Below are 27,263 nucleotides of genomic sequence, written 5' to 3'. Positions count from 1 at the left end.
AGATGCCCGGATGCAAATGATGACACTTAAAAACACAACAATAACAAGCGAGCACTTACTGACCTTTAATCTGTGTTTAAAGTTTAGAAATGGGAAACTTTCCATGAACTTTGAAGACAGCAAATGTGTTTTTGAATGTGTATCAATTAGCAACTGTTATTTTATAGATTCTGCAGATAGACCTGCCAGATAAAAACGATGGGTGTCTGGTTACAGCAGTTAGAACAGTGAGAAAGCACTGTTCTCTCATTAACATCCACATTTATGCAGAAAGGGGCTCCAACATCTAATCAGATCATCAGCGGGGTGCCCTGTGCTTTACAGGCAAAATGTATATCCCCACACATAAAAATGTGACATTATTGTGCTTTTTAAAAAAAATGTAATTAACAGCCAGCACTTTTGTTTCGCTCATTATTATTTTCTAAATAAAGCAGCGCAGTTTAGTTTAGTTCTATATCAGCACCACAAACCGCTAAACACTTTTAATTCATGCAGTATATTGTCTTTTCTTTATTTCAGCTATTTCTGTCATAATTGTATTTCTAGATTAGTTTTATATGTGAACTTTGGTTTGGAGTTTCACTGGCTTCAAGTAGTCCCCTCGAGGATCAGTATTTTAATTTGAACAGAATTTCATTGTGAGAAACCTAATTCAAATATTTTTTGTAAAGTCATATCCTGTGAGTTTAGTCTGAAAAAAGTGTGTTGGTGGAACACATACATTTTCATCTATATTTTGTATGTACCTGTCTCTATTTTATTAGTAGACAAATTGTTCTCGTCATTAATGTTTTTCTTATCTACTATTTGTTGTCTCTCTCACTTTCTGTATATGCCTCAAAAAGTATGAGGAATTATGAGGAACAGGCCACAGACAAACACACACTGAAAGTAGACACACAGTAATAATCAATAAACCACGAGTATAAACAACTGCTCTCTCACAGTACAGAGTATAATGAGACAGTACATTTCAATAAAAAACGAAAATATCGTAGTTGTAAAACATTGTGAGGATGAGGAAAGAAGCACAAGCAGAATAATACTCACAGTCTCTGTAGAGCCGAGTATTCAGAGAAAACAAAATCCGACAACACTCGGATGTCATTGCTCCTCAGCGACCTGAAACACAACCCGGAAAAACTTACTTTTTACGGAAAAACACAATACACATTTTGCATAAACAGACATCTGGAGTGCAGTTACATTCAGAAACAGATGGTTAAGAAGAGAAGACTCAAGGTCTGAGGCATTACGGGCAAAGACTAAAACAGCAGCACTCTCAGCTCCTGCTGCTGTATTTGAAAATAGGTTTTAAAAAGCTCTTGCTGCCAAATCTCTGCAGTAAAAGAACCATCAGCTGTCAGAGTCGGCGAAGTAAAAGTCCAGGAAAGTACTGGAATCTGGAGAGTTTACTAAAAGGACATGAACATAATACCAGCATTGCAAAAACATATACACACACTAGCTTAACACACACACACACACACACACACACACACACACACACACACACCTTCTTAAAGAGAGGTAACCTGTTGTGTCTTTTACACCACATCAAGCCAAACTAGAATTACCACCTCGTAGTTGCAAGTCTCAGCCAACTAGTGCAGTTTAGTCTACATACATTTTCTTTCCAGTACTTAGAGCCCAGTCACACATACCTGAATGTGAATCGAATATCGCAGGTCAGAATTTGAACTGCGCTTAAAAGACAAATTATGCCTCACCACAGGAAGCAAATGTTTTATTTGATTGGAAGTATACGGGATGCAAATGTTCACCACTGCTACATTCGGATATGTGTGACCCTGCCCTCATATGTGGTCGCCATTACCTTTGACCTTAGACAACTGATATCTCTTCAGTTAGATCTTGAGTCCAAGTGACGACTGACGACGTCAAAATTTGACGAAATTCCCTAAAAGAAGACTTCAGATACCAAGAGGCAAAAGGCATGATTTATGAGGTCACTCTGACCTTGACCTTTGACCTTCAACCACCAAAATCAAATCCGTTCTTCTTTTGGTCCAAGTGAACATTTGTACGTAATTTTAAGAAATTCTCTCAAGGTGTTCCAGAGATGTTGCTTTCACAAGACCAACACGTTTTGCAAGGTCATAATGACTTTGACCTTTGACCACCAAAGTCTAATCAGTTCATCTGTGAGTCCAGCTGAACATTTGTACCAAATTTTAAATGATTCCTTGGAGGTGTTCCTGAGATTTTGCATTAAAAAAAGGCAAAATACATGTTTTGTGAGGTCACAGCGATCTTGAGCTTTGACCACTAAAATCAAATCAGTCCATCGTTGTGTCAAACTGAACATTTGTACCAAATTTGAAGACTTTCCTCTATGGAATTCTCAGAGAAAAAGAGCTGATACACGCTATTTAACCAAAACAAAGAAAAAATAACAACAAAAAAAAGCATTATACAGATACCCCCACACCAACACCTATAACGGATGGACAACAAAACACATTGGTGGTAAAAATCTGTGCAGAGTGGAGATAAAGTGAGCAACAAATCCTGAGGAAATAGGCACCAAGGACAACAGAGACAGCAGTGATGTTCTTTCTGTCTAACAATGTTCCTCTCTACTCAGATATAAATGTATCGGCACCCTCCCCACAGCCAGATAATTACGAGACTGTAACTGAACAAGGACTTAACTACAGACCAGGGTCACATGAAACCCATTTTCAATGTGATCTACCCAGCACTTTCTCAAATGTCTCATTACAAAGGGACTCACAAAAGATAAAATCTAAAGCAGAATAGAAGACAGAAACAAAACCAGCAGAGTGGGACTTTTCTTCAAACAATTTAAGATGCAAGAGAAAGAACAAGATTTTCTTTTTCACAGCAAATGGAAATGAGAAAAAAAAATTTGAATGGGAGAGAAACAGACAATCAGTGATGCAGTGTGAATGATTTAAATCTCTGAAGAGCTGAGGTGGGACTTGCTTTTAGTTTGTCTTCATCTCAAAGTTTTCATTTTAACTGATTATATTAGTTCCTCTTTTCTGACAGCAGGTCAACAGGGCAACAAATTAATTATTCACAAATGGTAAACGTTATTTCCACACGGTGTCTGAGCAGGAGGTTTTCACCGAGTTCGATAAGAGACTGAAAAACCGAGCTGAATACTGAATACTTAGTTGACAAGAATAGATAATTAGGAGACATTAAGTCCCAGGCAGGGAGGTATCTCATGTGTTTCCACAAAAAAGGATATTCTAACAGACTCTGCTGAGGAAGGTCAGACTGAGAGCAAGCAAATGATGCAATGGCCGTTACCAAAATCCATTAAAAAGGTCATGTATCATTAACTACAGAATTACCACCCATCCTTGAGTCTGAATGGACATCTGTTCCAGATGTAATTAAATACCCACCAGGCGCTCCTGATATGTCATGTTCATGTGTATGGGATTGACGTGGGGTCACAATGGCGTAAACCTTTGATAATCAAAGTCTAACAGTTCGTCCTAGAGTCAGAGTGAATGTTTGTTGAAGACATTCCCTGAGGAAATTCCTCTAATATCACATTCACAAGAAATTAACAATCTGTGTGTTTTCTATTTATTAAAGTTAGAAGGTTTAGAAAAAAGGACTGAACTTGTTGGTTACTAATGCAGATTTTTATGTTGGCTATTATTTAGAAAGCTTCTGCAATATCAAGAGCTATGACCCAGACAAGTGTAAGATAAGTGGAGCTGAAATGAAAACATGCAGCACCTTTGATTTACTATTGGTAATTTACAATAATAAAGTCACTTCATCGTTATCGTCCATTTGACCTACTTGAAGGAACACTTAAAGTTTAAGGACTTGTTCGACATACATCTAAAAACAGGCGTGGGAAAATCGATGCAGCTCGGGCAGAGGTATCCTGACTCTTAGTCCCTGGTGAGAGCAGAAGAAACCCTCTCAGGCTTTCCTGTTAAAACCGGTCCTCTCCAAGCTCAAGCTGAGATGAGCCCTGTGTCTTGGTGGCTGTCAGACCTGACAAAGCTCCTCCAGGGAGAGCCTCAGGGTGACTTCACAGATTCTATTTCAAAATTTGTGAAGTTGTCTCTTGAAAAACTTCAAATGTGTGTGAAAACAACACAATAAAGTCCCACAGAAACACACATCTGACCGATCACAGTCGCAGGTCACATTAATTTATAGTAGAGAGGGTTTTTATTGGCTCCAGCTCCGATCGGCAGAGATGGAAACATGACACCTGGGTGAATGTGCTAATTCAGCAAGACAGTGAGATGAGAGAGCCTGAGTCACTGGGGGAAAAAACAGGACGGCAAACTCCTCTACTGGCCATTTTGTTTCCAATAACATCTCAAACTGTGCTTTGGGATAGTAGTGGATTAGGTGTCATATTATAATCTTGAATAAATATCTAAACCAGGTTAAACCGTCATCAGTAAGGCCATGTGATTGATTTTATAATTAAATAAGCAGCGTCTGCAGAGAATGGAGAAGAGAACTGTCCTGCAGTTACTGGACCTTGAACAATGATTGAAAACAGATATAGAAGTTGTTTTTTAAGAAGATGAATACATGAACGCATTATACGACTTAACATCAGGCTGAGTGACTGCCTGGAGAAAAACAGGAACAAATTTGAAAAATGACCTTTCCCAAGCATCACAGTTCAAGACAAATGCTCTGTTTTTAATACGAATATGCTAATGAAAACTCGATTTATATACCTCTTGGGAAAACTGAAACGATCATTCAAAGGTCGAGGATGTGTTGAGAATTACAGTGAGATCCTAATGACTTGTTTTCCATTCTGGGGAAGTATAGTTTCAGAGGTTAGTCAGTAAGTCAATCTCCCCCGGCACAAAGTAAAAAACTGAAAAGTCCCCAAAGATCGTCTTTTTTGCTTGTTATTGTTAAAGGCTCTTTCAGCTTGTTGTGGTCGGCTGTGGACTACGAGACGAAGTCGGAGGAGTTGTTGGCTGCTTGGGAGCTTTGAGGGACCGATAACTCACCACAGAGGGAAAAGAACAAAACAAGGGCGTTCGGGAGCTACAGTTAAAGGTTGTTTTTTATGAATGACCGCTTCACCACACCACACTATATGATCAGACTGGATTCAGTAAATGAGACATCAACTGATTTTAAGCCAGTTTTTTGTAAGTAATGCATCTCTAATTAGGGAAATCCTTCAACATTTAGAAGCTCAATGGGTAATCTGGGACATCTTTATTGGTTTTCGTAACAGAGGGATCAATAGTGTGAGGTGATGATTCAATTAAGCTATTAGGCCTCCAACTAAAATGACTTAACTCTTCAGAAACAGCAGCTGATAAATTACCTTCCAGCTAAACCCACTAAATAAAAGAAGTAAACGAGAAAATAAATATAACCACAGCAAACAGAAAGCATCACGTAACAAAGGAGACAGTAAAATAGATTTAGGAGTGAAACCCGAATCATGAATATTGTGGAAACTGGTGACACAAAGAGTGTTTGAGTTGATGTTTGACATTTTACTTAATACTACTGTTTGATTTCTTGCTAAGACATGAGGGAACAAAACGAAAATTACATTTTAGAAATGTAATCCTGGTAAATTCGACTTTAGGAAAAATGTTCTATACTTACATTTAAATGATATAAACTACAAAATTACATTTGGTATTTGTGAAAACGTATATGGATTACGTTTCACATTCAATCACTAGAGTTTGCCATGAAGGGAAATTAAAGTTGTTTAATGTAACATAGCAAAGTTTGATTTTACGGTTGATCACCTCGGTTCCATGTAATAGTTTGTGGAAATGTACCTTAAGAGAAAATTAAATCTAATTGATGAGATATGTTTTTAGTGAATAGCATAAAAACTGGAGGAGGAGGGCTTGTCTGAATGTCTCGAAAGTGCAAAACTCCACTATTTAATGCCTGTAACATAACACGTCTGCTTTGTTGAATTCAAACACGATGTCAGGTTGCAGCCGACTTTGCAGTAAGGTTGAATTATTCCTATAAAGACATTGTTGGCAAAAAGCCTAACAAAAAAACAACAGGATATTTTTTGCTGGGTGCGGGTTCTGTCTGAGGATTCCCCTGCTGGTGAAGTGGGCTCAGAGACAGGCGGGTTTCCATGGAGACGTGTTCTCTGACGTTTGATCCAGCAGCCGGTCGTCCCCCCAAATAAAAATCAGACTTGCTGAGTGCTGCAGCAGCCAAGACAGTGACCAGCAGCGTTTGTGACGTTCGCTGCATCTTCAGCAGATATCACAAACGAGACCAGGAAGGCAGATACTGACTCTACTTTTAATCATTTGAAAGCAATTGCTCGTTTTTTTGTTGTATTTGTTTATATCGTCATGCCTCTTTAAATAAAGGCACAATTTCCTAAAAATAATTACACTGAGACTTGAGTGCAGTGTAACAGACAAAGGTCAAAAGCAGGACGGTGAAAAGTGCTAAGAAGAAGAGTCATTGTAATTCGATTTTCTTTGCTCTTTTCAGATCATTCCTCTGCTCAGCAAAACCCAATTGTCCTGCTGTTAATAAATCATTCACTATTAGAAAATACTTTTAAATATCGGTGAGTTCAGCTTGACTTGTGTTGAGATCATTTCAATGTGTAAAATGTTTAAAAAGGTTTTAAATGATCTGTTGCTCTGCCTCTTTCTATATCTTCCAGAATCTGATGAAGAATCTGCAATGTCCCTTAATGCTGATGACGGTCAGAGGCACAAACACACATGTTTGTACACAGAGTCATGACAGTTGGAGGACACTTACAGCCAGGTAACATTTGGAGAGAGGGCAGGGACGTCCTTCAGGTTGACCTCCACACACTCCACATCTGTCTTTATGCAGTCACAACTCTCTGGGTACTCCTGCAGAACTACACACACACACACACACACACACACACACACACACACACACACACACACACACACACACACACACACACACACACACACACACACACACACACACACACACACACACACACACACAGAGAGAGAGAGAGATTATTACACAGACATTAGGAACATGAAGTTGTTGTTTTTTTCTCAGAAAATAACTAACATTTAATTAATTAACATCGTGTTCACCAGATCAGCTTTGGGGCTAACGGACCAATTCAAGTTCATCATGAGCAGTCCTCATTAAACACTAATTGTTTTTCGGTATCATTATAAAAAGATACGTGTTACTATTCTGAATTATTTTCTTAAAGTCACGGCAGAACTCTGACTCACAGCCTCTGAGTCACAGCAACTGTGTCCTACAACCTTATGTAACAAATCACAGGGAGGTCTGTGCAGTGTAGTATGCTGCTTTTTAATGAGGGGAAAGGAAAGCACTGGTGTCTGACTAGTATATCTGACTTGTGCTTTAATACTTTTTAAAGTTTCCTACTACTTTTAATACATTTTATGACTCAGTTCTGTAGGCTCATGCTTGTTTTATTTCTGTAAAGCACATTGAATAACCTCTGTATATTAACATGCACTATATCAATACATTTGCCTTGCCTATAGTGTAACGTAGTGTAGCATAGCACTGTACAACACAGCGTAGCATAAAGTACTGCACAGTATATTATAGTACAGTAAAGTATAGCTTAGTATCATTTAGTACAGTAAAGAGCAGTACATTATAGTATAGTATGGTATAGTACAGTGCAGTATAGTAACACACAGTATAGTATAGTATAGTATAGTAGCATGCCGTATAGTGCAGAATATAATAAAGTATAGTCTAGCATAGTATAATATTGTACAGCTCAGTATAGAATAGTGTAGTATAGTATATAACAGTACATTGTAGTGTAGTATAGTACAGTATGGTGCAGTATAGTATAGTACAGTACACTGTAGTATAGTAAAGCATAGTATAGGAAAGTATAGTATATTGTAGGAAAGTACGGTAAAGTAACAAGATATGGTAGTTTAGATAGTATAGTGGTAAAAATGGATAAATGGATAAATGGATAAATGAACATACACACAGGATAAATTGTAAATGATAAATTTAAATACACACATTGAGACACACTGATATAAACACTTACAACACTCATTGAGGAAGTACTGGTCCACAGGACTGGCATTCTGTAGTGTTGGACCAAACAAGTCAGCCCATCCGATGTTGTCTCCTGCAAAGACAAACAAGGAGCAACAGTGAGGTGTGCACCACAGATAAAACCCAGAGAGGGACGGAGCTGGATGGTGTTGACTTCAGATGGAGTACAATGTAAGTACAGTAGAGGAACAGATAAAGCTGATAAATGATCAGCAGCAGCACAGGGACTCTCCTTTGTTAAATCCCTGCAGCACTGAACGACGTATCTCTGCCCCTTGAATCATGTTCTCTCTTCTTGTTTTAGACAGGGAAGAGATTGAATTCAGCTACAGTTAAGAAGTCTTGACAGGCACCAACAGTTTAAACCCTGCAGGGACTTGGTTCTATTGTAACTATTACTGAACGTAATCGAATCTGGCTGTTGTTACATCAGTGGGCTCCGGGCTACTGGAATGTCAACTGCGAAACTTCACCAACACACATATTTTACACTTTAAAAGGTTTCTCTAAACAACTGCCACACAATTACACCACAGTTAGGTCATAACTTACTTGACTGACAGCTGTTATTATAATTATTATTAATAGTGGCAATGTGTCAATGCAATCCAATCATCACTTTAAGTATTAACATATTCTACCTTTGTAAATAAATAATGATTATTATCCTCCTCCGTGTTAGTAGGCACATACCAAATTAATTTGACTCAAATATAGATTCAGTCTGTTCAGGTAGTTCTTATCACACTGATGGTTCATATTATTATTCGTCTGCACCCTCTGATCAGCTCAAGATGTTTAATGAAAGACAGACTTTGCATATCTGCCATAAGACAGAGCCAGCTGTCAAACATGCCAACACATTCTGTGAGCTGTCCCACCTCCTGTCAGCTGCAACTCAGCACCTCCCTGACGCTGCAGCGGAGTTAAGGAATGATCGGTGATGTGGAGCACACGTGACACGAGGGATATATTTTATTTGTTTATATGTAGACTTACGGCTCATATTTTATGTTATCTCCAGAAAATAACTTCTCTAAAGAAATCACACATGTCAACTGTGAGAATGGACCTAAAGCAAATTGTTTTGTGACTGAACATTAGGCCCAGCTATGGGTATGAGACGATGCAGTTGTGTGTATTTGAAGCCCTCTAACAAGTCACATAACATACTCTTAAATTACATCCTCCTTTGAATCCTACCCTCACGCAAGCTAAGAGTGGACACTTTACAGCTTTACTTTACAGCCTTTACTTTACTTTGTAGCTCTACAGCCTTATATCTACATCACATTGTATCTGGCAGTTTCTTCTAGATGCCAGAATCTGCTCAGCTTCACACATCTGTCCTTCCCTTTTCATTTACTTTCACTTGCTCCAATTACCCATATCCCGTGTTTTGGCATCGCTCACGGCTTCTCGCTGTAAGATTTTCTTACCATTGTCATCCTCGCTCAGGTTTCTGGAGAACTGAGCAGTGGGGTGAGATCATGGATAAGCTGCTTTCTAAGTTCTACAAACTTTTCTTTCCCCTCAGCCTGAACAAATGGAAATAATGGACTTCAATACAAATGTGAAAAGCTGCCAACATCATTGTTATTGTGAGTGTTGTTATGAGTAATACGACGCTCAACTGGAGCACACATGCATCTTATCCGTTTGATTTCTGTCTGCCTCTGTTGTCGCATGCGCGCACACGCACACGCACACGCACACACACAGAGAGAGAGAGATAATACCTGTTCCGTTTGTTTCTGCTGTGGGACTCAACTACCTATATTCATCTCACTGACAGGCTTCAAGGTTTCCTCTCATGCATAAAGATCATAACAGCACCTGGAAGACTGAACTTGACAAACTACACAGAAAAAGCTCCAGACATTGGCTGCACCTGCACCTGCACATATAGATTAAACATCAGAGCTCCTGCATCTCATAAAAGTTCGCTTGGCAGAAAAGTGGTATTCAGAAGATGTGGCATCGAGCAGCTCTGCAGTTCCACAGACGACCGCAGAGGATTCACTTTATCACAGGCAATAACGTAACATTCCCTGAGGTGCATGCACATTAATGTCCGATCAATATGTTGCAACAGATTTTTCTTTATCTGTGTTTATAATGGATGATAAATAACAATAAATTTTAACTATGGAAATTAAAAGGTGCTGGAGACATTTGACTACCAGCATGTTGGGACTCAGGTGACGGCTGCAGAACAGGAAGGAGCCGGCATCATGGTCAGATTCTCATTTCTACGTGTGATGCATTACTAGAATGATAAACCAAGCCGTCCTAGCTTCCCTCAGTGTGTGACCCAGATACGTTTGACTGCAGTCGTGTCGGACACAGGCTCCAATGGCTATTTTAATTAAATTTGTGAAACTTGACATTTTGAAACTTGATCACCGCCGAGGCCTAACAGTTCCCTTAACTTCAATCAAGCTGCACCAAATTTCACACATGCACAGAAACATGTTCCCTTAATAAGCCCTAATTGTTTTTTTATCAAGATCCATAAATTATTCCCTCGGAAAACAGTGAGAATGTTGAAAAAAACGCTTGCAATGCAATGTTGAAGATCCGCACCAAAATTCAATGGGTTCTTCTCTGGCCCTTCTCTCCTTCTACCAAGTTTCGCGGAAATCCGTTCAGTTGTTTTTTGTGTTATCTTGCTTACAAACAAACAAACAAACAAACGGACGGGGTGAGAACAAAGCCTCCTTGTCAGAGGTGAAAAGAGTCAATAAGAAATTTCCTCGCAGGTAAATAAAAAACTGCTCTATTTTTCAATCCCCCTTCTGATTGTAAACATAAAACTACGTGCTTGCAGTTTGCAGTCGTGTTAAAAACATTCCAGCTGTAAATTTTAAGATGTCGACTTTCACCTTCAGAACAATGAAGAAACGAGATCTGAAAAACGGGAGCCTGGTGCTCGTGACAGTGAGGATGGGAGAGAGGAGAAGTAATACGGCACAGAATGAGTTTCTGGTTACTGGCACGAAGGCCCAAACACAATCACCCTGAGATCAATTTGTGCTTCTTCTTGATTCCCCCCCCCTCCTCCAAAAAAACTGGATAACCCTGCAGAATTTTTTTTGGTGGGGGAAAAGATATTATAGATGAATGTTTATCGTGTTAAAGAGATGTTTCGACAGTAGATTGAATAATAGAAAAGATTAAATATTCAATCAGCTTAGTCTGCTGTCAGTGTTTATCTATGTTAATGCCCACTCATTCAGTTAGCAGAGAAATTGGTTGATAGAGAATATAGAAAGTGGGGAGGAGGTTTTTTCCAGTTGCTCACAATCCTGAGCTCCTTTCAGATGCAAACTGAACTCTGGACCTTCTGATGAAATTATCTGGAGGGGCTGTATGTCAGAGCCAACGTGTCCCAGTCAGACATTCAGCAGAGCTTTTCCTGCCAGCCCCCTAGTAAAAAGTGTGGAAATTGATCTCCTGAGCCAAGATGAGAATACTTGCATGAAAAAAATCCCAAACATGTCAGGATGAAAGCAGTACCATAGACGAGGAAGACACAGCAGAAGATGTTAACTTGAGAACATTTGGTGATAAGTGTCGACTTGCTGTAAACAAAAACATGTGACGGCAGAATTAAAACGCCATGTCCTGCCTCCCGCGTGCTCTACAGGCTCCACCCCTCGGAACACTCCAGACATTTTCCTGATGTTGTGAAAGCTTCTGACCCAAACAACCACAATCTCTTCTTCATACATGAAAGACAAACTCCAGAGAATGTCTGGAAACAATTCTCCGGATATTATATAATTCTGAGAAGTCACAAGAGAGCCAGGGGAGTCACAACAGAGTCAGTTAGGCGGGGAATCGCTTGGGGCCGCGAGCTGAGAGGGTGCCCCCCTGAGAACGGCTGATTACGTTTATCCACAACTTTGTGAGACCCCCTTAAATTGGAAGCTTCGTAATTGTAGAGATTTGGTTGAGGACTAGATCGTCTACGTGCGTGTGTATGATGTGTCCAGGATAATGTTTGGGATTTACATTTATACTTTATTTATGTGTTTGCACAGTATGTACTTTGTTGATCATTTCAAAGAAATAATCATTTGAAGATTGGAATGATGTGGTTTGGTATTAAGTGGTGGGGGGGGGGGGGCCTCCACGTCCCTTCTGTCTTGGGGCCCTCAAAGCTCCTGTGGAGAGAACAGCTCCAGGGGCTGCTCTGGTGTTTTCACTAAAATAACTGTATGTCATTATGAAGAAGTTTTATGAGGGGTTATAGTTGCTTTTGTTACTTTAAGTTGAACTTAAGTGGAGTTTCTTAGAAATAGTGAGGCCAGTGAAAATTCCGTTCCTCCTGAATCTACCAGTACACACACACACACACACACACACACACACACACACACACACACACACACACACACACACACACACACACACACACACACACACACACACACACACACACACACACACACACACACACACACCTCCATTTGCTGAATCAACAGAGCGTCCCGATGTCTTTGATTAAGCAACATGAACGTCATCCTCTGTTCTTTATCTTGTTTGACATTTCAGTCGTCAGGACTCAGAAGTCAGCTCGTATGAAAATGTGACACTTGAAGGTGCGTCATGACATTCCCTGGATTCCACACATGGGCTAATAGAAAAGTACACGTCCAAAGTCATTTTAGTTAGTGCTCATCACACTAAATGAAGCATCTCGTTAGTTCATGCAGGACACGGAGTCATGTGCTCAGCTTTCATAAGCTGTCAGCTACTGATAGGTTTATGGGTGCTTGTCAGTCACTCACCAATCACAGCCCATCCTCTCAACAAAGCGGCCCCTTTAAATACAACCTCCTCCTCACTGATCCCTACTCAGCTACAATGCTGCCCACGACCTGCTGCCGGCACCTTGCCTCCACCACCCCAGCCTCCACCTTTTAGAGTCCAAACATGGTTGTGGTAAATGGTGTTCATCTTGAACAAACGTATCTTGCCTGCTACGCCCACTGGTTGTTTTTGCATGGGTTCCCTGTTTTATCTTAGCATGCTGCTCTGCTAATCCAGGGAACAAACAAAGAATGGAGCCATCCGCGACAAGCATAACTGAATTCCCATTTGTGCAATAAATGGGTAAATCATGACAAAGTGTTCCTGATTTCTAATTCTAAGTTCAAATTTATCCAGTCAGTTTGGTTTTAATTACTAATTTGATGCTTTAAAAAACAAGCGTATGTATCTTTAGGAACTCACTACCGAGGATCCATCCCCATGCCAGCGTCGGTATCTCCAGGATATTTTGGCCTCATTTCTGGATGATGGGAGGAAGTGGAGACAGTTTGTGTTTGCCAGTGAAGGCCTCATTAATTAGCTGATGAAATTTTGTTCAACAAGTTTCAGCATCTTTGAAAGACGTTTTTTTCCCTTGAGGTTGTAAATAAGCCAGAGTTTACGGCTCAGTCTTTGACAAGGTTTGCAAAATTATATCTCAAACTTTATGGCCGACATTTGCTATTACACCTACATGCCAAATCACTTGCAAAGTTATTGCTTTTATGTTTTTTGAGCGACTGCCCATGTTTTTCATAGGGGTCATGATTTTTCACAGTCACCTCTTGTTAGTCCAGTTTATTAGAAACTCGTAAAAAACTAAGTTTTACTGTTATGATGTTGGTTTAAGACTTGACGTCATGTTGGTTTGGAACTGTGTGTGACTGTTTGCAACTGGCTTGAGGTGGTTTCTCTCCTTTGGTGGATGTGTCAGAGGTGTTGCCCAATCAGACGTGGATATATAAAGCCTTAAAAGGAAAATAAAATGATCTTGTCTACCTGCAGTGAGAGACTGTATAAACCTTCTGTTTGATTGATCTTTCCTGCGTAAGCCGCCTCATCTGATGTCTGCAATTACTCCTCAACCTGACATTTATATACTCTTAAATTAAATATAATAAATTGAATTTGATGAATAGAATTTTTCACACAATCCTCTGACCACCTCATTTTTCTTTTCTGCTGATCATATGGGAGGGTGTCATACTTTTGCACAGAGGACACAATGTGGTTGAGGCAGTGGTTGAGATAACAGTGATATTCTTTATATTTTATCCTCTGGTTGACAGTGTTAAATGAAGACAATGATCATTACATCCACTTACCACAGCGTCGCTCGTCCGCTCCGTTGGGACAGTCTTTGTGTCCGTTACACTGCAACACCTGAGGGAGACACTCACTCAGGTTCCCACATGGAAACTGGCCAAGGGGGCATCTGTCCTCCCCCTCCACCCTGCTGCTGGCCACCAGAGCTGAGGAAAGGAGGAAGGAGAAAGAGTGAGATTACCCCTGTAATTTGTTCTTTGATTTCCCCTGTTAGATATCAGAGAACCATGTGTGACTCCATAACAAGCTCATCTAGCACAATAAACCTGGCAGGATATTTGTTTATTGGCAATTACTGTATTTTCATCAGCATATGAATTTATATTGATACGTTTTTTGTTTTGATTACACATTGTGATCATTGATTAATTATCCGCATGAAGGGACAACTATTTCATGTTTGATATTTCACGTTTGAAAAGCATGGAACTCAATCAAAAGATGCAAAATGGCCACAACGAGAGGCAAAGGGACCAAAAAGAGACAAAATTACCAAACAATGGCACAAAACAACAACTAAATTATCATAAAAAGAGGAAAAGAGACACAAAATGATCAGAAAGTGACATAAAAAGACCCCAAAAAAGATGTAAGAGAACAGAAAAGTCACACACAACCACAAAAAGAGGTTCAGAAGGGACATAAAAAGGGGCATAAACTGGCAGTTCTTTCAGTCTGGGTACGGTAGAAACGATGGGGGCCCTTTTTTAATGTTTTTGTCGAGGGGCCCATTTCCTCATCATCAAACAATGATTTGGTTCTATGCAAAACTTTAAAAGTGGTGTGGCTGAGCAGAGACTATATAAAGGTTTCCCATGAGCCTTTTAAGATTCATCATTTATCAACACTTCATAAAACACGAGTCAGCCACAAAACTCGGGCCTGACGACTTATTTCCTCAGTTAGTTCACAGCAGCCTGTCGCGGTTTCTGGCCTGTAAAACAAGCCCGGAGACAAATCCCTCTTAATCGCCCGCCGGCTAACACAGAGGCGCCGCTCATATCTGCAAGGGACACATGCAGCGTTACTCCGATCCCTCGCTATGGCCACTTAGCAAACACAAACCTAAGAGCTGTTTGTTGTACCTGTTGTTTTTTTTTGAAGATTACTGTCGGAAACAGAAAAAAAAAAACGTTTTAACTGAAAAAGCAAAAGAGCAAAGACGATGGTGTGAACAAGTATGTTCATGTGAGAGAGTTCCACTGTATCAAATTACTATCAAACTGCTTATTAACACAAACCATTTTTAAATGTTGTTGGATACAAGATGATTGGTTCATATCTTTGATTTGTAGAAATATATTTTTATATTATGACCTGAATGTTTCTCAAGGTTTTGATTATATCATGTTACGATTCTTACATCAATACTTTAGAGAATGTGACTCTCCCAAAAGAACTTGGAGTTTGTGTCTCTATATTTGGACGAAACAAACAACAGGATACCAGGAAATTCCACGAACCAGAAAATGTCAGAAGAAACGATTCAAAATTCATAAGAACAAACCACACCAGCTCCCGCCTTCATTCTCATGTGAAGTCAAAATGTAATATATCCAGGAGAAGCAACAGAAATATACATATATACAACGCAAAGCTCCATAAACACAGAAAATGTTTCTATATAACAGCGACTCCAGTTTCCAAAACAAAAAATAGCTTCAATTTTATAACAGGGAAAGAGTTCAATCTTATTTAAACTATGACAGTGACAGATTGATTCCAGCACAGTCATGCATCAGTGGCCGGACAGTGGCACATGTTCCTTTTGGATCTGCACTCAAGCAAAACGGCTTTTTACGACACTGTAACAATGACTTGGCTTGAAATGTTTTTTAAATAAAGTGAAGAGAGAATATTTAACGGCTTTGTAAACCGAGCAAATTCACCCTCAATACAATATTATTCATGTTTTTTGTTTGTGTATATAAATGAATAACTAATATCCACACGCTGAGTCACCTCTCATCTATCCTCAGGGGAAACCTAACGTCCTGAAGTTAATTGTTGTGGTTGAATAAAGTTTGAAAATTCTGGCTCTGCAGTTGCGGCCCAAGGGCAACATCGGGTCGTGCACTAATTATGAAAGAAAAATTATTAGAATAAAAGATCATTATTTGGCACAACTGTAGATTCGTTTTTTTTAAATGTGCAGTATGTACAATTGGAGTTTTGCAAACGTTAACATTTTTGCAGTGTGTGAGGTGATGCTCACTTTGACTATCAAGTCCTGGAATGTGTGAACAAACACTCGAGACCGAACATCAGCACTGCGCCCTCATGGAAAAGGTTTCATTTTGATCGCAGTGTGATGAGAGAGCGAGATAGATGATGATAAACGTGTTGGAACATGTGGTGTGGAGCGTATGGACGGTGTGAGTCACCGAGCTGAGCAGACAAATGAATAGCTCAGCACTTACAGGGCCATAATGTGGATAAATAGACGAGTAGCTCACAGGGGGGCTCACACGCTGAAAGAAAATAAGTCTGAGACAAATGATGCTTCGGTGAACATGTTTCACGGATATCACTCTGTTAAAACTTCAGCTGCTATTTTTCTTCTAGTGTAGGTGGAACGTCTCGTGTATTTACCTCCTTTCAGGTGCAGGCTGGGACGTGAGGTTCCAACAGTGACAGAATGACAAGCTCCCCTCTCTGCAGCCTGCTGAACCTAAACCTTACGGGTGTGTGAGTGACTTACGAGCCACTTCCACAGCTTCCGTTTCCCTTCGGTTTATTACAAACCAACTGTTAAAACTTGGCAAAAAAAAAAAAGAAGACGAATTCTGACAAGTATTGAAACCGTGGTGCAGAGCTGCTGCGTGCACGGAGACAATAATAGAAAAGCCTGTTTGAATTAGTGGAGCGGTCAGTAAAGTGTCCTCCCAGACGTAAAGAGCAGATTCAGTCAGACTGTCCCCTGCCTCCGAGGGTGACACACACCTTCACACACCTTGACACACGGTGACTGGAGCCGAGAGGAGATGCAGACTGACATCACCCCAGCCTCTGTTACACCCCCCCCCCCAACCTCATGGGACAAAAGATGCTTAATTTTAACTTAATGAACCAGGTCGAAGCTTTTGGATTCTCTTATTCTTCTCTTTTATAGCTGTTTAGCCTGGATTTATCTATTGTGTCCCAGTCCATTTTCACCATCTGTCAGTCACTCTTTGGTCATTGGACTTGTATGAAGGCTTTGATTGATTGATTAACTGATTGATTTAGGTGTTGCTTCATATCTAAATCTTGAAAAACAATTTACAACAATTAATTCTAGTAGTTTTGTGAAATTATTTTGTGAAATCTGTCTTTACATATATCAATCGATCAATATATATATATATACATATATAACCAGGCTTAGCAGCTATAAAACAGAAGAACAGGAGGATCTTTCTGGTTCATAGGTTAAATAAAGCATTTGTGACAGAGGTGTCAGGTGCAAATAACCTGAACTGCCTCATAAACTCAATTTAACCAACAGTTAACCAGTGTAAAGACTTTAAAATAAATGTGATGGAACTTCTCCTTCTGTTCTTAGTCAGCTCTCCTGCAGCAGAACTTTGTAAATCATTGCTATAAGATCCATTGTTTTACCCCAAAGGAGAGTGCATGCACTGTGTTTTATAAAGGTGAGGATTAGTCTATCTGTGCTGCGTAGACACAGAAAAGACCTGAATTAAAAAAATGTCAAAAATGCTGTTTTGATCATGAGCCTCAAGATTAAAATCAGAGTCAACTGATTTTAATCAGTCGGTAGAGAGCTCCGCCACCGACCAACAGCTCCCTCAAATCAAGATGCACCAAATTGCTCACACTCGTAATACCAGTCCTCTTAGTATTTTTTAAGATGTCTGGAAAAGGTGCCTTCAGGCTCACGGTGAGATGCAGTGTCCTTGTTTTTGAGGCCAGTTTGTCTCTGAACCTATGTGTTTATCTGTTTTTTTATATGTGTCCATCATTTAAATCATTCATTAAATCAAATTACAAGCAAAAGAACTATCTTTAAATTACTATATAAAAGGTAAATATGAAGATGATTTTGAAATGAGGAGGGGAATGAAGATTGTGTATCAACATTATTCATTATTACAGTAATAGTCTACAATAAATCACTTTGGGGACAACCAATCACCGGTAATGAGCCCTGATCCTCTGTCACTCACCCCCTCTCCCTGAGGACAGAGAGGATCTGACAGTGACGACACGGAGTGAATGCATCATCTCACATGCTTGGGAAAGAGATTAATTGGTTTAACACTGGGAGCCTCCCCCGTCATTCCCATTCCTCCCCGAGCTGCAGAAACTGTCACAGTATTTAAAATGGATCTGCTCCATGACTGACATTGATTAGTGGACAAAGTGCAAAACGTTTCTCCACGTTTTTCTCTCCGTCAAGGTGATGGAAAAGATCGGACTTGTTGCGAATCGCTTCTCAAACAGCAGAATATGACGCCTGAGCTTTAAATGTGTTAAAGATATAACTGAGGTGGTGAGATGTGGTCGAGGGGCATTGATCACAGCACGAGAGTCATGTAGTCTTTGTTTTATTATTTTCTGATACATTTTTGTTGTATTGATTTGACTCACTCTTATATTTAGCAGTTTTACTTTTTTGTCTCAAACAAAACATAGATGTTCTTTTTTTGAGAAATTTGTACGTAAGATGCAAGTTTTCATTCTATATTACAACATACTTCTTATCGATGTTTCAAAAATATGAAATAAGTTTTTTTTTCACTACATTTATTAGATTGCTGTCACCTAATAATAATAATTCTAATAATATAAATGAATATAAATGAATTTTCTTATCATACCCACTGAATGGGTCAATTTTGCACATTGAATACTTTTATTTTTCAATGCATTTTTTCATGTGTTTACTTAAGCCAGACTTTCAGTTGTATGATATCATTGTGTTGCTGTTAATTTTATTTAAACTTATAATTATATATATATCACAGCTGTGATTAAATAAGAATGTGTTACATTTTACTAAACTGAACAAAATCTTGATCTTTCTGTAAAATCAACATTTCTCATTTTGCTTTAATTTCTAATTTTGGCAAAAATCACACCTAAATTCCTGAAAGACTCCTCCAGCCTGATTGAAACAGTGTGGGATTGGCTGTAAATTAAAGTGTGAAACAGAACAGCAGCTGTGCGGTCTGTCCTGTGTGTGTGTGTGTGTGTGTGTGTGTGTGTGTGTGTGTGTGTCAAAGTAATGCTCATACAGAATCTCATCCAGCCACGTATCTGCGGACACAATAGGAGATGAATCACTGGCTGGAGAGGAGGAAGGAGACTACAGGCAGTGAAAATGTACCATTGAACGAAATGGCTGAATAATCTCACAGGAATACTTTGTTAACCACGGTATCAGAAACGTTGTAATTTAAATGGAACACAATCTCTCATCATCTAATTGAAAAGCATCTAACACTTGATTCCATGACGGTGGTCAAAGAGTAATTTTCTATTTCATTTCCGCAGCTGAGCAGACGATTCCCCAAAGAAACAAGACTGGTGTTCAACTCAAACCCTCCAGTCATTGTTTGTATGAGGTTTGACCTGCAGAGACCTCAGTTCCTTATATTCTGCATAATTGTCTCCTCCACTAATTCACAAATGCAAATGTGAGGATGACCCAACATGATAAACTTGATTCCTTTTGCCTCAGCAGTGCATAAAGGGCCACATGTTTGCACTATGGACACTGACCATCACCAATAACTGCCTAAAATAATGAAATAAACAATATTTAAAAAACATATGTGATCAATATCACAGAAAGTCCCTCCTCCACTTTTCATTACCTCTGATCTCAGTGTAGGTCAAGTGGATGAGCAGCATGATGACAGGTACGTCCATCCTGAGCCTCACAAGTTTCCCTGCGCTCATGTCGCTCTCTGCGTCCGTGCCGCCGCCGCACCTCAACCCAGGATGATGTTCCCCCCGCTCCAGATGACACCAACCGACACACAAGTCGGCAGCAGCAGTCCCCCTCAGTCCTGAGCCTTGGAAAACAACAAACCCGACGATTAAAAGGCGCTAAACCATCCGATGGATCCACTGAAGCAGCAGCAGCAGCGTTGAGCCGGTGCGTAAAAACAACCACATCTTCTCCAACACTCTTCTGTCAGTAAATCTGTGAAGGACTCCCCCTCCTCGCTCTCTCTCCCTCCCTCTCTCTAACACATGCACACGCACACGCACACACACACGCACACGCACACGCACAACAAGGTGCCCAAACATTTCCTCCTCCTCAGCTCTCTCTCTCTCCTTCTTTCTTTAAATAGATCTTTTCATCCTCAGTCTCGTCTCTTTCCCCCCCCCCCACTTTCTCTGTGACTCGCTTGCAGAGGCTCAGTCATCTTGCACCGAGCATGACAAAGTGTGAATAAGAGGATAAAAGCAGGAGCTGCATCCACCATCCATCCATCCACCCACCCACCCACCCACCCGTGCAGGAGTATTGTATCTGCTGGATCCCAGGACGGACGCCTCAGCTCAGCTCCTGGAGGAAGAGACCGGGACTCGGAGCTGTTGTGTCTCGAAATCAAGCTGCAGCAGCTACATGGTGTGTTTTAGAAATAAGAAGTCAAACTGAAGGAAGTGGAGTATACTGTGATGTTGTTGGAAATTTATTATTTGTGTTAAATGAGACGATTGATAACAATGTAATTTAAGTCTGTGTCTGTTCAATAGGAAGCTGCAGCAGAGAGATGGTTCACTAAAGAACTATAAACACATGGAAACAGTCAGTCTGGTTCTGTTCTGTGGTGGAGGCCTCTCACTAATGTCTATTTGAGGCGTTACAGTACAGGTGCTCCAAGCACAACTTCCTGTTTCATAGCGAAACCTTGAAATTTTGCGTGGCCAGGGCCACGCTGTTTTAGGAAAAGTTCAGAGTTCATTGTTCATAATTCATATTCATTGTTTAAATCTTTAGATTGCAGTAACTTGATCAGGTCAATAGGGTTCATTCTCCAAGTGGAGTTAGTAAAAGAAAAGTTCCCTGTAAATGGCAAAAAGAGATTGGGTCATAGTTGTAAATGCAATTCGAAATATCCGATTTCCTGTTATTGAGGTTCGTATATGGGTGAAATGTGATTTAACAAGGGCCTGCTGAGACATTTTTGCCGACCGATAAGAATAATTAATAATCTGATTCACCACGTCTGATGAATGAGCACATTTTCAAATGCTTTCACGCTCCCTCAGCTCCGCAAAAATTAAATTAATTATGATTAAGAATATTGATAATCAGCAGATTTAATAGACCATTCAAACAGGTCAATGTTAGGTCCCTAGGATCAATGAGAGAGGCAGGAGCACATGGCTGTAGATCGGAGCGGATGGGAGATATGTGTTATTTACTGATATTGAGTCATAGATAGTTTTGGGAAATCCTCCATGTGGACCTGATCCCTTCCTGTTCTTAGACATCTGCAGTCAGATTAAATTGGGATCTTGGCTGATGGGAGAACCAGCCTTCCCCCTCCAGAGAGGCCAGTCAGGGCATCTCGAATCGACCCGCTGCAGCTGCCAGGAACAAGGAGCGGCACTGACCTGACGAAGCACTTCAACCATGACGTAGCAAGGGAGAGATTCAAAAACAACACGCGTCAGTGTCAAGAAGAAAATTTATTAAAATGTCCAACTATTCCCATAAATATCCACTGAGTTGCCATCCATGTCCGAGAGGTTATAAATCAAATAGATAAATTGTACCTGGAAACTTCGCAAATTTCCTATTTTCAGACAAATCGAGAGAAATAACATAAAACCACGTCCAGTTAGTGCAGCTCTCATCTTGATTTACAGCCGAGCCAATGACAGCTTTTTGGGGGGAAATGTAGATAAAAGCCCAAGAACCCAGATAAAGTTTTCGTTTGATTTATTTTACATTTCTCTCTCTGCCCAGCGCAGTTCAGTTTGGAGATAAAGTTGAGACCAATAACATTTTCAAAAGTAGATTTCAGCCCGTAATGCTTTGAAAAACCTGCCAACTGCTTAGAACTGGAGACATTTGCTTTTTTAAAACTCGCCCGTTTGTGTCACTATGTTCCTTTTTAGATGAAAGGGGATTAGTACATTTAGTTTTTTCATGCACCCTTGAACCAATATCTTTTATTTAAACACAGTAGTTACGTCACATTGATTTCACACATGTTCTACATTTATACAGTCGAGTGAAAAGGGAGAAACCAGGTCTCAAAATGTGCAGGGGGTCAAAATTGGGAGGGAAACACAGCTGAAATGGCGAAAGGGACCTAACGCCATAGCTTGGATAGCGTTAGGTCATCTAATGATAACACAGAGAGAGCTGGGAAATGAGGAGGCGACGCAGGAAGAGAAAAGAATGAATTGTGATGTTAACACTTAAAGGAATAAAGGTGTTGGTCAATCAGGAAATACAACCTGAAGGTGGCGCTATGCAAAAGATACAATGCATCACAATAAATCCTCCTCTGGGGACCATGAACCAAAACTGATCTAGTTTACATGGAGGCGTTGCCTATACTACTGCTACCCTTCATTTTTACAACCTTTGTTTTACAAAATATCTCCGTCCAGACAAGACCAAGAAAATAAACTACAAAGGCCTAAACAAGCATGTCGGGCCAGTAAAGTCTAATTCACTAGGCCGTCTAATAAAAAGAAGAATGCTGTGTTCCGAGTAATATGAATATACAGATAATACGGTGCAGTGATGCTCAATTTGGCTGCGAACTTGTATTTAGACCCATCAGTGCAAACCAAATGTAGAGAAACCATGTAGATACATCTCAGATTTCTCCTGCCACTTGAATTTTTTGTATCAAAGTCCGGTTGTAACAGCCCATTTCATTTCAAATCCAGAACCAGATTTTGGCTGTCCTGAAATCTCAAAGTCACACGTCTCACAACATGAGGCCACAGGGACGCCTCGTTTGAAATACGAGGTGTCCTTGTGGCCTGAGCTTGACAAATTAAAAGCTTGACAAAGTAAAAGCTTGACATAAAACTGGTTGAGTGAATTACATCACATTAGAAAATCCATTATAGTTTATTGGAGGCAGCTCACATAGGCTCAGAGGCACTACAGAGAAAACAGAGGAACAACAAAAAGCGTCGGCTGCTTCACAGTCAACACACAGAGGGAAAACAGGCAAATTAACTTTTGCCCGGGATCGGCCCCTCGCCATCTGCAGTGGATAACGTTTGGAAGAGCAAACATGTGCAGACACTCTCATGTTCATTGCACTCAAAAGGTGTATAATCGAGCAGTTAAAGATAAAAAGGACAAACATAGTTGGAGGAAGCCGTTTAATGCGCAGAGAAACATTTGCATTTATCAACGAGCTGAGAACATCAATCGAAACCATTCCGATCCCTTATTGTTCATATCATTTATTATTCATTATCGTGAACAGACGCTTTCTTTCATCCTTTGTCTCATTCTGATTGGGGGGAAACGATTAGTGTAGAGATGTAGCAAGGTCAGACTCTCTTATCTGAACAATGGATGTGCAAATACGTCGAGTTCATTATCGATTTACTTCATCATCAGTAGAGTAATGATTGAAACAACTGAGTCTAGATCCTTTACTCTATGCCTCTGTTAGTGTGAACAGGTTTGTGTTGTACGGAGTCCTGAAGCTGACAAACTGTAACAGATAATTAGTCCAAAATATACAGTAACACAATATTACAGTAATGTCAATGAATCAAAAGCAGTGGAAACATTTATATTGTGCTGCTTTTCTTCTAACCAACAATAAATTAGGTTTTGATTTATTTTCATATTCATCTTTTCCACCTCGTTTCATTTTTCATCTTCTTCACCAAACTGACTGAAATAAGAAATGTTGCTTAGGGAAAACAGGAAACAGATAAATTATTAAATATGAAAGTAATCATTAAAAACATGCCAAGAACTTGGAGAATATAATGAGTTAGTGAAAGATGAATAGCGATAACATAAACAACTTTGTGATTGAATTTATGAAGATTAAAGAGAAAGTGTAGAGCTTTTTGTTTCATTTTACATCATATTTAAATATTCATGTCGGTAAATGTTTCTGTTCATTTAGATTTTGTAGTGGTCCGATAGCTGTTTGCCACTTTCTGTCGTCTGCGTGCAGCAGCTGGATCATTCCGAATATTTGAGGTCGCACCAACTCTCGACAGCTGTCGGTTTTTATACCATCAAATAACTAATAAGAATCAAACTTAGTGCAAAATTTAACAATTGATAATACATCAGTTTGATAGGATCTACTTACAATGAGAGACTTCTCTGAGAAGAATTTATATATCATTACTTTTTAATTTTGTCCCCTCCACTAACATTGAGGATTCAGGGTTAATAGCCTATACTGCATCCAGCCAGCAGGGGGAAATCAAGATTAATTGACTGTTTTCATGTATCTGTGACAGAATTGTCAAAAGAAAACAGAATCATGGAGGCATGAACTTACATTTCTTTATCTATACCTTCTTTAAATAACTTTCTTTCCTTTGTATTTAAAAATAAAGCGCTTTAATCCTTCAGAAATGTAATTTTGGTTTAAATTTATTCGAGTAGTCTCTGCTTGTGAGGTCTCACTTTGAAGTTAAAGCTCAAAGACACTTTGATACACACGTACAGTCTTGATACATTTTTTTTTGCCTTGAGTGAACATTACATTTAAAAGTTGAGAGTGAGGTTTTCTCCTCAAAATATCTGCCTGGTTTGGAGCAGTTTTAATTAACAATTTCGGGGGCAAAACTGCCTGTGGGACACAAACTCAAACTCAAGAATTTAATAAGACACTTTTAATTAATGTGAAACTGACAATATGGTCCTTCAGGAGAGTCAGAAGAAATGTAGAATACCACTGCTGAGGGTGTGTGCTCGCCGATGCTTATTGATAGCGTGGGAATGTTGGTACGGCTGAAATGAAGATATGATTAAAAATATGAAAAGAAAAATACATGTATGATTGGTCAAGTATGGTGACATTCAAAAAGTGAATATGGGATTTAGAGATCGTGGGAAAACGGTGTTGATGGAGGAAACATATGAGCAGATGTTCATCTATAGAGGAACATCTTCCCCAATGAACTTTCACCAAAGCTTCGTGACTGATGTGGATTTCACTCAAAATAAAATGTTTCAAAACCCTTCAGAGACCAGTTCTCTCTATGTCAACACTGAAAAAATGTAATTAACGTTGTGTGAAATTGGATGGAGGTCATGGCTATGGGCCAACAGAGGGGACTACCAGCAGCTGTGCACAACCACCAGACCACACACACAGTCAAAACCAAGGGGAGGTGATTGTGTTACTGCCAATGTGCAGGAGGAGGAAGGCCATATTTCCACAGAGAATTAAAACTTGGATAGAGAACCAGCTCCAAACTGCCCATCAACTAAATTGCAATACAAACCAAAGCAATCGGGAAGTAAAAAAATGATAGATTCTACAGGAACAGCAGTGGGGGTTCCCTACAATTTGAACAAATCAGATGTTATCTGACGCCACAGGAATTCAACTGATAACTTGCAGTGGTTTAATCAGTTTACTTGTTGCAGGGATTTCCTCAGCTTGTCCTTTGTTACCGTGAATGTTCTACGTACAACTGGTTCTTCAGCTCTTTACCTGTAACACCCTTAAGGATGTAGGTTTTCACTTAATACCAGTGAACCTACAGTATTAAAGACAACATATGGGGCTGTAATAGCAGGACCTTGTTGTTTCCAGTACCGGGGAAAAGATGAGAACTATCCTGGAAGTCTGCTTTGACAGAGACATCCACAAGTTTAAATACTCATCAGATGCCAATAGATACTCTAGAATATCTTGAGGTAGGATTTTACAGCTCAGGTGATTTTGACATTGAAATGAAAAAAAGAGGATATTATATTTTTACACAGTCTTCCTCTTCTACTTTGCTTTATTGGCGGGTGACAACCAACGTCAAGGTGCATTACCACCATCTACTGTGTTGGTGCATTGTTCCTGGAGGTACTGCAATACCAGGTCGATGCATGGATTGGACGGAGTAAGATCCTATTCCATCTCCCTGTTCCAGAAAATATGGCCTTGAAATAACCTGCATCCTCTTGTTTCCCCGTTGACTTTGCACGACAGGAACAGGCTTTGCTTTCAGTCTGAGTGAAGGAGTAAAGGGAAACTTCCTACTGATTAACTACACTATTACATTTGTTGGTGAAGTCAGGACAGAGCTGCACTGAAACTATGCAAAAAAATAAGAAATGTTAATATCACATGAGGGTGTTAGACATGAACAAGAACTAAAAAAAAAAAGTGGTAGTTTCAAGTTCCTTTTTCAATAAAGCATGACGTTCATTTTCGAAATCATGGTTTCATTTGGAGACAAATAGATGATAAAGAACCGTGTCCGTTGGGGCATGGATACCGCGTGACTGACAGCTCGTGCCATCCAATGGGTGCAGGTTCCTGGGCGGAAAATCAGGAACAAATGGGTGATGTAATGGTGGGTTGAACACTTCTCTCTGAACACATTGATCCAACAAGTCTATGGGTGACTAATGGGAGGTCTGAGTCTGATTACGTGTCATCGAACAAGAGTTGTGTCTCTCCCTCTCCCTCTCCCTCAGAGACAGAGACAGAGACACACACACGCACACACACACACACACGCACACACACACACGCACCCACACTTACCCGTAAGTCATTCAAGTGAAAATTACTTTGTCATTGTAACTTTTCGGGGCGAAATTATTTCCACAGCCACTTAAAAGGTCTTTTCACTCATGGAAACGACTACAAAGAGCTTGTTGAAGTGTCATTCACAGAGTGTGGAGACGGCAATTTGATTTGACTCTGCTCTGATAAAAACTGCAGTTAAGTGGGGAGACTGAACCAATTTAAATTTTTTACTTTTTCCTCAATTTCAGCTTCTCTGCAGCTACGAAGATGTCCGAAAATGACCAGGGATAGAATTCAATACAAGTTTTAAATTCCAAGAAGACAGGGTTGGACACTCTTATTGGCCAGAATAGCAGTGGGAAAAGCTTCACTATC

At 39.8% G+C, this 27,263-nt stretch overlaps 1 protein-coding gene across 3 annotated transcripts in view; it reads right to left on the bottom strand.

Annotated features, from left to right (window-relative positions):
* The window catches only part of rxfp2a (relaxin family peptide receptor 2a), a 70,497-nt gene that overhangs the window by 22,182 nt on the left and 21,052 nt on the right, over positions 1–27,263 (bottom strand). For 2 of the 3 annotated variants that reach the window (XM_034607658.1, XM_034607660.1), the window contains exons 1-5: positions 20,034–20,384; positions 14,211–14,357; positions 8,057–8,140; positions 6,772–6,877; positions 1,054–1,125 (exon numbers count right to left, since the gene is read on the bottom strand). In XM_034607658.1, coding sequence (XP_034463549.1) covers positions 1,054–1,125; positions 6,772–6,877; positions 8,057–8,140; positions 14,211–14,357; positions 20,034–20,118 — 494 coding nt within the window. In that variant the 5' untranslated portion in view covers positions 20,119–20,384. Of the gene's footprint in view, positions 1–1,053; positions 1,126–6,771; positions 6,878–8,056; positions 8,141–14,210; positions 14,358–20,033; positions 20,385–27,263 lie in introns of those variants that run through there. The other variant, XM_034607659.1, reaches the window with a different exon arrangement.

This window comes from Hippoglossus hippoglossus, chromosome 14 (assembly GCF_009819705.1).
Source record: "Hippoglossus hippoglossus isolate fHipHip1 chromosome 14, fHipHip1.pri, whole genome shotgun sequence".
In the NCBI taxonomy this organism is placed as follows: Eukaryota; Metazoa; Chordata; class Actinopteri; order Pleuronectiformes; family Pleuronectidae; genus Hippoglossus; species Hippoglossus hippoglossus.
This window is presented reverse-complemented; position numbering and strand designations above follow the sequence as displayed.